This window comes from Castanea sativa, chromosome 2, assembly GCF_040712315.1.
Source record: "Castanea sativa cultivar Marrone di Chiusa Pesio chromosome 2, ASM4071231v1".
NCBI lineage: Eukaryota > Viridiplantae > Streptophyta > Magnoliopsida > Fagales > Fagaceae > Castanea > Castanea sativa.
In genome coordinates, this window is record NC_134014.1 from 44,286,275 (window position 1) to 44,297,976 (window position 11,702).

General features: G+C 33.4%; 1 protein-coding gene and 1 pseudogene across 1 annotated transcript; one reads left to right on the forward strand and one right to left on the reverse strand.

Moving 5' to 3' along the window:
* Positions 1–230: 230 nt before the first annotated feature.
* LOC142623765 (uncharacterized) lies at positions 231–1,790 on the reverse strand. The gene is made up of 4 exons (XM_075797220.1): positions 1,297–1,790; positions 1,121–1,170; positions 714–878; positions 231–583 (listed from the first exon to the last, which is right to left on the reverse strand). The coding sequence occupies exons 1-4, from the start codon at positions 1,633–1,635 to the stop codon at positions 514–516; spliced, it is 624 nt and encodes a 207-aa protein (XP_075653335.1). The 5' UTR covers positions 1,636–1,790; the 3' UTR covers positions 231–513.
* Positions 1,791–7,926: 6,136 nt separating this feature from the next.
* On the forward strand, positions 7,927–9,076 carry LOC142625390 (inositol-tetrakisphosphate 1-kinase 1-like; annotated as a pseudogene).
* The last annotated feature ends 2,626 nt before the right edge of the window (positions 9,077–11,702 follow it).

Here is an 11,702-nt window from a genome sequence, read left to right on the forward strand (position 1 = left end):
CCAAATCTTTTAACACGTGTCCATGACCTACACGGCATGGTACACTCATCTTCATCACAAATCACCTGGCCATACATACATAAAATTTTCCTAAAATAAATACTATAAATAAAATAAAATTTCCAGAGTGGTTCTTAAGCTTATTATAATTTTTTTTTAAATTTTAAATATAGAGCAGGGAAAGACAAATGGTAGCAGAGAAAGAGACACGAAATTTAGGGGCTAAAACAGAATCAAAATGAGAATTGAAAATTTGTTATTATTATTGAAACTGTTTTGTTCTTTCCCATAATGATTTTGCAATTCTTTTGCAGAACCGTACAGAGAACAAAAACAGACACCTCTTCTTCTACCTGATCGTAAAAACACAGAAAGAGAACTGTACATATTTTGCAAAAACAAAACCAAATTATTAAAAAGAAAAAAAAATTAAAATGCCTTAGACTAAATTTGGAGTAGCTCAAAAACTGAAAAAATAAAAGCAACTTGCTTTATTTTCAGTTTTTTTTTTCTTCACGGCTTTAATCGAATCCATTCGTAACGGCCTTCTAAGGGCGCGTCCTTGACAATATCGTAATTGTACCTGCAACGGAAAATTCACAGAGTCAAACTCTTCACTTATCCAGTGTTTGGTTACCGAGAAATTAAAAGGAAAAGAAAAAGAAGAGGAAAAAAAAATTGGAAGCTTTTTTTTACGTTCCGTGTGAACTTACTTTTCTTTGAAGCGCTTTTGGATGTCTTTTTCAGCGGCGGAGAAGAATTCTTCGAGCTCAGACTCCGTCGGCATAATACTCTTCTCCACCGTTGATCTCCGGCGAGTGCTCGCCGGAGTTGGACTTGCCGTTGACTCCAGCTCGCTAGACGGCGTCGCTTCTCTCCTGAGAGAAAAAATGCCCATCCACTATGAGGAAAATTTTAATTGAGAGTTTAATGTGTATTCATAGTAATGTAGGAGTTATATACTACGATTTAAAACCGAAGAAAATTAAATTGAAACAGACCGTTTGGGATCACAGTTTTTTATTTTTTTATTTTGAAAATATGAATTCAAAGAATCAGTGAGAAGAAAAAGTACAAGAATTTCAGATATTTAATATTGAGGTATTTATTGAATGAAAACCTTTCTCTGTAGCAACTGTAAGTGGATGTTTCAACTTCAGCACTGTCATCCTGTAAAATAATTAAATTCAGAATTAAAATCAAAATAAAAGAATGAAATAAAGAAGAGCAATTAAAGATCAACAAAACTGAAATTCAAAATCAAAATACATAGAATTTTGAAAAAGAGAAATGCACCTGTAGATCTACGAATTTGAAATTCTCTTCTTCCTCAGCGAGCGAGCTTGATCCGTTACTAGAGCAACACGACGTGGCAGCGTGAACGGAGCTAGGGCTTGAACAGCGTTCATCGTTCTCCGCCGGCGTAATTACTAGTGGAACATACGGCGACGACGACGACGACGACGGAGAATTCAAATCTCCGGCGTTGAGCTTCCTTCTCTTGGTGGCAGTGGTGGTGGCGGTTGCTGCTGCTGCTGAGCTGGCAAGACCTTCTCGAGCTCTCGTAGTCCTCACACCAACCTGAGCCACCTCCATTACTGCAATCTCCGCAATTCCCCTACACTTCCTCACCATATCTCTCTCTCTCTCTGCCTGTGTGGAATTCCGAATTTCACTGTGATTTGTTTTGTTTTGTTTTTTTTCTCTCTCTGGATTTTTGGGGTTTAGAGAGAGAAAAAGATGGAATGTTGGTATTAGAGAGAAGGTGATGGTTATGGTAACGATGAATTCTGAATGTGGTTTGGACGGCTTGGATGGGTTTTAAGAGAAGAGAGAGTCCGTTAACAGCGATAGGGAATCTCTAAACGGGGAATTTGACGGCGCCGTTATGCAGATCCATTTGAGTCTTTTTGGGCCGAACTTTTACCTAATTGGAACTCGACACGTGTTTTGGTATAAACCCACAGACAGAGGTTTTAATTTGATTCTTTTTACTATCTTGTTTTCACACGGACGATGCGGTGCCGTACTTAGGGAATCAATCGCCTCCGTTACAAAATTAATTAGCATAATCATGAGTTTTACTTAAAGGGGAATGCTAATGAATGCCTTAAGGGTATTGGTTAATAATCTATTTAAAGAAAGTTTTGATGGAAAAATAAAATAAAACAATTAATATTTTGACAGTTTTTCTCATTTTCTATAAAAATGGTATTAAAACTTTCCTTAAATAGATTGGTAACCAATGTCTTGAGGGTATTCGTTAGCATGACCCTTACTTAAATTAATAATTGATAAATGTTTAGCACGTACTAGTATCAAGTGTGCCAAATGCCAAATATTTGGTATTTGGCATACCAAACACCAAAAAATCAGTCACATGAGGTGTTTTAAATACAAAACAATTTGGTATAGATGAACAATATCATTTCAAATTTGGAACGGTATAGACAGAAATGCCAAAAAAATACTTTTTTATTCTCTCTCTCTCTTCGCACATATCTCTCACCCTCACACATTTTACTCTCTCTCTCTCTCTCTCTCTCTCTCTCTCTCTCTCTCTCTCATAAATACCATCGGCTGTCACGTCGTTGATTTCGCCATGCCATACCGCAGACCTCCACGTTGTCCACTCTCACTCTCAGATTTAGATTTGGGGCTTTTCTTTTTCTTCATATTTGGGTGATGAGATTTTTTAGTTATGTTTTGCAATAATTTTTTGATTTGATGGGTTTGGTGAAGGCTTGTGGTGGTGGATGTTAGGTGATGGTGATGGGTTTTGATGGTGGTGGCGGTGATGGGTTTTGATAGAGATAGAGGTGGGAGTGATGGGTTTTGATAGAGATAGAGGTGGCGGTGGTGGTGTTTGGTTTATGAGAGATGGTGGTGGTGGTGGTGGTGATATTTGTAGGGATGGTGGTTGTTTGGTGTATGAGAGAGGTAGTGGTGGTGGTAATGGTTACAGGTATGGTGATAGTGATGGTGGTGATGAGTTTTGATGGTGGTGTTAGTGATGGTAGGGATAGTGGTTGTTTGGTTTATGAGAGAGAGGCAATCCGATGAAGGGAAAAGAGAGAATAGAGAGAAGAGATAAGTTGGTGGGAAAGAGAAGGGGAGAGAGAGAAAAAAAATAATGGCACTTCAAAATAGAACAATTGATGTGTATTGTACTGTCAAATGTTATATTAAAGCTGAAAAAGTAATAGCATTTGGATACAACTCCTGATGCTAGTGCTTTTAGAAACTCATTCCCCCTTTCTTTTATCTGGCTGCAAACTTGGAGGTTTTAGCTCCAGTGGTTCGGTTGAGATTAAGTGTTCATTTGAGAACAGCTTATCTTGCTTTTTACAGAAATTTTTTTGTTGAAAGTGTACTAAAATATACTTGTACCTGGAATTTTTTTTGAAAAATAAAGTAAATACAGAAAAAATGAGGTTTTAAAAAATTGTATATAAAAACTAAAAGCTAAAAGCTGAAGCTGATACCAAACAGGTTCTATGGATTCTTCATCTATCTTTTTCCTCTCTTCAAAATTAATGTGGATGGTGCGTGATGATGCACAAAATTGTTAGTGAGTCCATCGTCTAGACTCGCAGTGAATGGAGTGTACTTTAAGAATAAAAGGTGAAGAACTTACTTGGAGGCCAAAGACTCTTCGAATGTTAAATTAGTGACTAAATAATTTCCAATAACTCTAAAAGTACGAGAGTTAGGAAATTCTATGTATATTGAAAAGGAGGAGGCTTAGTGTTTATATAGTGATATAGAGCTGACTAAGCTCCTGTGAATGTTGTTCTCTTCCTTATATGAAGTATAAAGAGTTAATGCCCCAAGATTTTCGGGTTTAACTTCCCATGTTTGAAGGATAAGAATATGTAGAACATTATTGGGTTAGGTGTGCAAGTTATTTCTATGTGGAGATAGTTTAGTGGAGAACACGTAGGATGATGTATAAGGCTAAGTATAGTGCATCGTCAGTCATAGGGTATTCGTCCGTCACCATGGTGCACTAAAGAGTATGTGTAGATTAGGTTTCCTTGGAGGCTGTCAGATGCATGGGAGCTTGACTGTCCTTTGCTAACTGACAATCCCATTGCTCCTTACTTGCTCGCGATGGCCTGACTATATAGGTGTGTTAGACCATTTTTGTAATGGCCAAAATATTCCATATCAGTGTGGTTATTGCGGCTCAAAAGACTGTTGGTGGGGTTGATTATATATAAGAGATGAAAAAGGGAATGTGATAGTTGATATGAGTAAGAAGATCCAGGCTCCTTTAGATGCTATCGGGGCTAAAGTGAAAGCATTTGAGGTTGGTATCCATTTTGCTCATGGTATGGGGATTTCTAAGTTTGTTTTGGAGGGTGATTCATTGATTATTTTTAATGCTTTATGTGATCAGTCGGAGCATTTTAATATTAATTAATTAAAATGAATTTATATTAGAACACAAATGTAAAGATGTGGAAGTTAATATGGAAGATGAGGAGTTAATGTGAAAATGTTTAATCCCACATTGAAAATAAGAAAGATTATTTTATTCTTTTTAATTGTGGTAATTAGTGAACTAATATGAATTGATTCAGATATTGGACTAGATACGTGCACAAGGAGGAGGTGTCCAAAATAGTGTTGTGTATTCTTTTTTCTCTACAAATTAATAATATTTAGAAGTATTATTCAGTTTCTCTTTATGTTATTTTCATTATTATTGTGTTTATAACAACATGATCAATCCCCTCCTCCATCCTCTATTGCTCCAATTGTCTGTGGTATTTTGTCATCTGTTCATGGCTTTCATAAAGTAGAGTTTTCCCATGTTAGTCGGCAAGGTAATAGACCTGCTCATCTATTAGCAAAACATGTTTTATGTATTGATGATTTCTTTGTTTAAATTGAAGAGAATCCTTGTTTTGCTAAACAAGCTCTTCTCCAAGATGTAACTTCTTTTTCCAGTGTTTAATGAAGTTTCTAGTATTTCCATAAAATAAAATAAAAAAGATTAAATTAGGATTTGAAATCAAATTATGCCAGTTTTGGTTTTTTTTTTTTTATTATTTTTTATGATAAGATTTGAATGTATCATAATCACTCTATTAACATTACATTTTTATGAAGCTAAAACATAAATATTTTTTTTAAATGAAGACACTAATTGAATTAGTATTAATATTTTTATAGACACATCTAATTTCACAACCCAAATAATGTATCATGTTGTGATTAGTGTGGAATGAGTTATAAGTGTCATGGTAAATCTATGTAAAAGAGATGTTGTTCTTATTATAAGTTGACAATCGCATTGTTGATTTAATATAAGTGGGAGAATTCGAAGCCAAGTTTTAAACTTGTACTTAACTATATGTTTTGATCTAAATAAAGGGTAATTATCAAAAACTGGAAGTCATATATTTAAATCATATCTTATCTATAAAAAAGGAAATTGATTAGAATCGTAAATTTTTCATTACTAAAACTTGGAATATCCCCAGTCCCGTTTGGTGGAGAGGTGATCCAAGTCTAAAGCATAATTATTGTGTACGGAATGAATTTAGGTATTTAGACATCAACTACCTTTGCCCTTTTGTGTCTGTCAAATTTCTTGAGTTACGCTTTTACATTCCACGATTAATTATTTATTCTATGCACATATTAATCACACATATTAATCATAGACTTTGAACTCTGAGTATTCATTGATTGAAATCATGACACATATGATGATAAGAGAGGCAAGGGTGTTACATTGAAGTTGTGTCAGGCGTTATTAAGAATGAAGAGTGGAAAAAAAGTTAGAGATACGTTCTGTAGTTTTTTTTTTTTTTTTTTTTGAGGAACTAGAGATGCTGTAGTTTGAGATCCTAAAACATAACATCAAAATAATACCATTTCTAGATGGAATTTACTAATGTGTGCTCTTAAGGCATACATTAGTGTAAACCATTTGAGAAAATTTTTTATGGAAAAACGAAAAAGTAATTAACTGTTTTGACAACTTTTTCAATTCCCCACAAAAATTTTTCTAAAATAGACGGTTAATGTAAGCCTTAACGGCACACAATAATCGGACCCTTTTTAGATTGATTTTTCATGCAATAATTAACATGTTAGGAATAGCTATTTATACCGAACAAGCAAAGAGCAAGACAGAGTTCAAAGTAGTCATGATGCCCTTGCTTTTGGCATTCATTCATAGTCCGTTAGGAACAGTTTATTTAGCTGAAACTGAATTTTTTTTTGCCAAAAGTACTGTAAATAAAACTAAAAACTAGTTGAAATAATACAATGGGACCTATAAGTAGTACTAAAAAGTGCAGTGAGACACATAAATAATAATAAAAATAAGCTAAATAGTAAAATAAGCTGACTTTAAACTCACTTCCCAAACACAATCTCAGTATAAAATTCTACTAAACTAATCAAACGAAAGAATATAACCTACATTTGATTACTTTAGAGCACCCTATAATAAAAAGAGTAAAATTTACACAATTTTACCTAAAAATTTCCCACATCAATCGGTGTATAATTATGTAAATTCACAAGTTTACTAAAATAATTGTGTAAATTCACATTAATAATATTCATTGTGCATTTAAATTTTTATTTATTATTACGTATTTTGAGCATGAAGTAAGAGAGTAAATGGTGGTATTTATATGTGAAAAAAGAAAAACAATTAAAAAATCAAGAAAAATTAATATTTTAATGAAATATAGTGTAAAATAGATAATCTAATGTGCGGATGTTTTGAAAAGCGAATATTTAATATAGAAAAAATAAGTTCCTATACTAAAATAGAATAGCTTAAAGTGCTACCCGAGATTCAGTATTTTTTTTTTTTTTGGGCTTGAAGAGAATCAGTGTATTTGTAAGAGAATAAAAAACACTAGTATCTCACAAACAAATATTTGTATGATATTAATATTACGGTGAAAATTACATTTTCGTCTCTACATTTTTAGGCGATTCCCACTTTGATCCATAAATTTTATTTTTACCGCTTTAAGTTCCTATTTAGAAAAACATCATCCATTTTAGTTCTTTTCGTCAGTGCCCTAATGGAAAAATCTTAGGTGGCAGACGGAACTATTAAATATATATATATATATATATATTGTGAGGTGCCGAGGACCCAGGAGCCCTAGGACCCGAGGAAGGGAAGGCTGACACGTAGCAAGCAAGAGGATATAAAGGAATAAGGAAATTCACCTGACGATACCCGAAGATGAGGTGGCACAGACACTAGTGACATAAGGGACATATTGCACATATCTGAATGTAGTAGGATAACCTAGAGGATTGCATTAAATGGCTGGCACCAATCTTTCTGGTCGCATTAATTAGAGAATACCAGTTTTGTCCGTTGCATTAATGTAGATATGACCTGAACAGTGTATAGCGCAGAGTTAGAGTTTTGTTCTGTTACCGACAGACAGGTGTCGGGGGGAAAAGCTTGATAGATGGCAAGGTGTAAGGTTGAGATGATAGGAACGAATGATATAAATAGGGGTTGGAAGAGATGGAGGAGGGACTTTTGTTGTTGGACCCTCTCTACCAAATATATTGTACAAGGACCTTAATCAGGAAACCAGCAATAAGAGCCTTAGCAGGTTTGTGAGTTTTTAGGTCCTTACATATATATATATATATATATTTGGCATTAAAAAATGTCACGTCAGCATCTAAATTAAAAAAAATTAATTTATTAATTTTAACTAAATAAAAAAATTAAAAACCAAAAATCACATGAATTAAGATCTAAGTGTGTCTTGAACAAGTACAACAAGAACACAAACCCAAAAATTAAAAAAAAAAATAAAAAACCAACACAAATTAAATTGAAACTGAGCTCTAAATCAACTCTTACGAATTGAATTTTCCCTCTCTTCCTTTCTCTCCTCCCAAACAAAAATTAAGTAAAAAATGTCTTCTCCAACTCAATCTTCTTCTCCAATGTACCGCATAGGCCACGCTCTTTCCCCCAAGGATGGCCAACGCTTCATCCAAAACTCTTTAATCAATCTCGCCAAACAACGCGGCATCGATCTCATCGAAATCGACCCCACCAAACCCTTAGCTCAATAGGTACTATTTGATTGCATCATCCACAAAATCTACGGCTCCGATTGGAACAACCAAGTGCAGCAACTCTCTCTACATTACCCAAACGTCGTCGTAATTGACCCACTGGAAGCAATCGACCATCTCCACAACCATGTCTCCATGCCTGATGTGGTCACCAGCTTGAAAATCCCTCAAGGGAACCAAACCTTTAGGGTTCCAAATCAAAGAATATTGGAAGAATCGGAGAATCTTGGGGATTCGATTGAAGAAATAGGGTTCATGTTTCCGTTCATAGGGAAACCAGTGTTGGTCGGCGGCAGTGCCAAGTCACACGAGATATTCTTGGTGTTCAACGAGAATGGGTTGAAGAAATCGAAACTGAAAAAACCATTTGTGATGCAAGAATTTGTAAACCACGGTGAAGTAATTTTCAAGGTGTATGTGGTGGGCGATTACGTTAAATGCATGAAGAGAAAATTGTTGCCGGATATATCTGAAGGGACACTGAATAATATGGCACCGGATAAGGGTTTGTTGTTGTTTAAGCAGATATCGAATTTGATTGCGAAAAATGATTCTTTTGAGGTGGAGGGATATAATGTGGCGCCAAATGAGGGTTTTTATTTTTTATTTTTTTATTTTGTGTTCTTGTTGATCTTGTTCAAGACACACTTAGATCTTAATTAATGTGATTTTTGGTTTTTAATTATGTTTTTTTTTATTTAGTTAAAATTAATAAATTAGTTTTTTTTAATTAGATGCTGATGTGGCATTTTTTTAATGCCAAAATAAAATTTTTTATTATTATTTTAATAGTTCTGTCTGCCACCTAGGATTTTGCCATTAGGGCACTGACGGAAATGACTAAAATGGATGGCATTTTTCTAAATAGGAACTAAAAATGGTAAAAATAAAATTTAGACATCAAAGTGGGAATCGCCTGAAAATGTAAGGACGAAAATATGATTTCTGCCTAATATTAATTGATTGGTTTGCAGTTTATAGATGATAGCATTTCATAATTTTTTTTCTTTATTATACAACAATAATATATCTTGTACTTAGACCCACATCTCTGACATCCAGAATATAATTGAATTTCGACCTGCAATTTTAATTATGTTAGATGAAAATTTTTTATACGATAATGAATTTCTTATATTATTTTATTTATACTGCTAATTGAAAAGGTGCAGAACGTGTTTGTATCAAAAAAAGTGTGGCTCCATATAGTCCATACAATTTGTATTTTTTTTTTAGCAGAGTTCAATAAAGGGAATGAAAATGAAAGGGTGAGACATTTATTTTTTGGAATTAAGTTGGTCACATTGTACAATTTTAAAAAGGGAAACCAGCTCATTGCCTACACGAAGCGACGATTGGGACATTGGCTGTGATAATTTAGCTAGTACTGTTCGAATTAATGCGTATAATATACATGAAAAGTAAACAATGTGGTGTCTTTAATTATTCCATTTTATTTTCTATCACCTCACATTTTTTTTAACAAGATATGGGTTAGGACCTTATTAATTATTGTCAATCTGGGTTATGTCTAAAAATATTAGGATTTAGGAGTAAGATTGGAATAAATTTATTCTTTTTTTTTTATTTACATTTCTCTAGAGGAAGATTGGGGCAAGAAATGATTTATTTAGGGTCTTCTATTGTTTTAGAAATAAAGCAAGAATGCACATTTTGGGAGGGTTTACCTTTTCTTTTTGAAATAAAAAAGTGAAAAAGAAAAAGAAAAAGAAAAAATGTATAATTAATCCCAATAATCAAACAAGCTATTCAAATTATGTAGGAGATGTATAATTAATGCCAATAGTCAAACAAGCTATTCAAATTATGTAGGAGCTAATAGAATTTGCTTCGGCTCCTAAGTCCTAACTATCAAATAAATCTAGGATCATCATTTTCATTTTTCTCTTTACTAAATAATGATTCCTAGTTTATTATACTTGAGTTTTCAATATAAATTTTTATTTATTTATATTGCAATCATTAATAACACATTTGAATAATTGAAGTTTACGCTTTAATAGCTTTGGGCTCCACCCTTACTAGTCAATTTAACTTATACAAAAACATATTAATTACGAACTCTACTTCAATAATAACCTAATCGTACTTAGGAGGGACATTGGTCTAGAACCCAAGAAATCAAGTCATCTGCAGTATAAGTACTTGTATGTAAATAGTGGGCTTTACGGTGAACTAATAAAATTCAACTTTTAGTGCCGGCCCTTTGCAACCAAGACTAGAGGGGTCAAGGTGCATAAGTACAACTACTATTATCATAGTTAGCTCAACTGATAAAATTTCTTATCTCTTAAATAAGAGTTTAATGATTCAATCCTCCTATTTACACTAAAAAAAAAATTAATGGGTTTCTTTTTTTCTAGAAATTGTTTCAACATATGAAGTCTGCTTATGATAATTGTTTTTTATTATTAAACCAAGACACCAATTGGTTTTTTGGTGTAGGTGGGGCCAAACCTGATCATTTGAAATCTCTTATTCAACAACAAGAAATTTTACCAGTTGAGTCAATTAGTGTCTTAACCTGATGATAAAGAACAATCATAATGAAGCGAGTGACATAAATTATACATACTATCCTAAAAATGAATTTGATGAAGTGATATAGGGAGACATGGCACACGTGGTCATTTAATTTAGGGCCATATTGGCATAACTACTATTAGGTAAGTGTAGAAAATTAGAAATTAATAATGTAGAAAAATATGAATGTCTATAACATATGCTCGATACACTTGTATACGTTTGTCGCATCTCACATGGAATTTTTATTTGGACAGTCCAAATGGTAGACAAAGTTGGACCACGGCAATAAAAGTTTCACTTGTGTCAGTTGTGTGTGATGGATTATAACCGCACTTCAAAGTTGAATAGTGACCAATACTGTCCCAAATTACCATTCAGTGACATCGGTAGTTAGATGAGTCCAATTTTCCCAAATAATTGTGGATCAGACTTTTGATATTCATCATAGTGTCTACCTTACGAGACACGATCAATTTTATGGTAGGGTACACAGCAAAATCATCACTAACTATATGTCTTTTAAGTAACACGTGCATTCCTTCAATATCTACTAGGAGTACGTATATAAAATCATTATTTTCACATATTACCAAAAGAGTTTTTACAATGTGACAGACATTGAATAGTGACATATTTCTCTTAAAATGGATGGTAAGATTCTCATCAATTAAATTCTTAGTAAAGCTAACAATTACGTCGATGATATGGCTAGAAGAGGTGGTGATTCTTATCAGAACTTTATGATTTTTGATAGTCCTCCACTCCGCCTATAAACTTATGTATGTTGTATTTTAATAGCTTGAGATTGTTCTATGAAAGGATATCTCTTCTAAATTCTGATGTTATTTTTTTTTATTTAGATTATGAAAGTTTGATATTTACCAAGAAAATATTATGATTAATTTTATTGCTCTTTAAAGAGGAGAATAAGGAATTAATGGTGTCAGCCATTTTATTAGCCTTAAATTCTGGTTAGCTGTTGTCTGTTGAAAAGAAAGCTGTGGGTCCGAAGGTATTGTAGATATTCTCATACATTAAAGACCTAATTAAAGGAAAGGACTGAA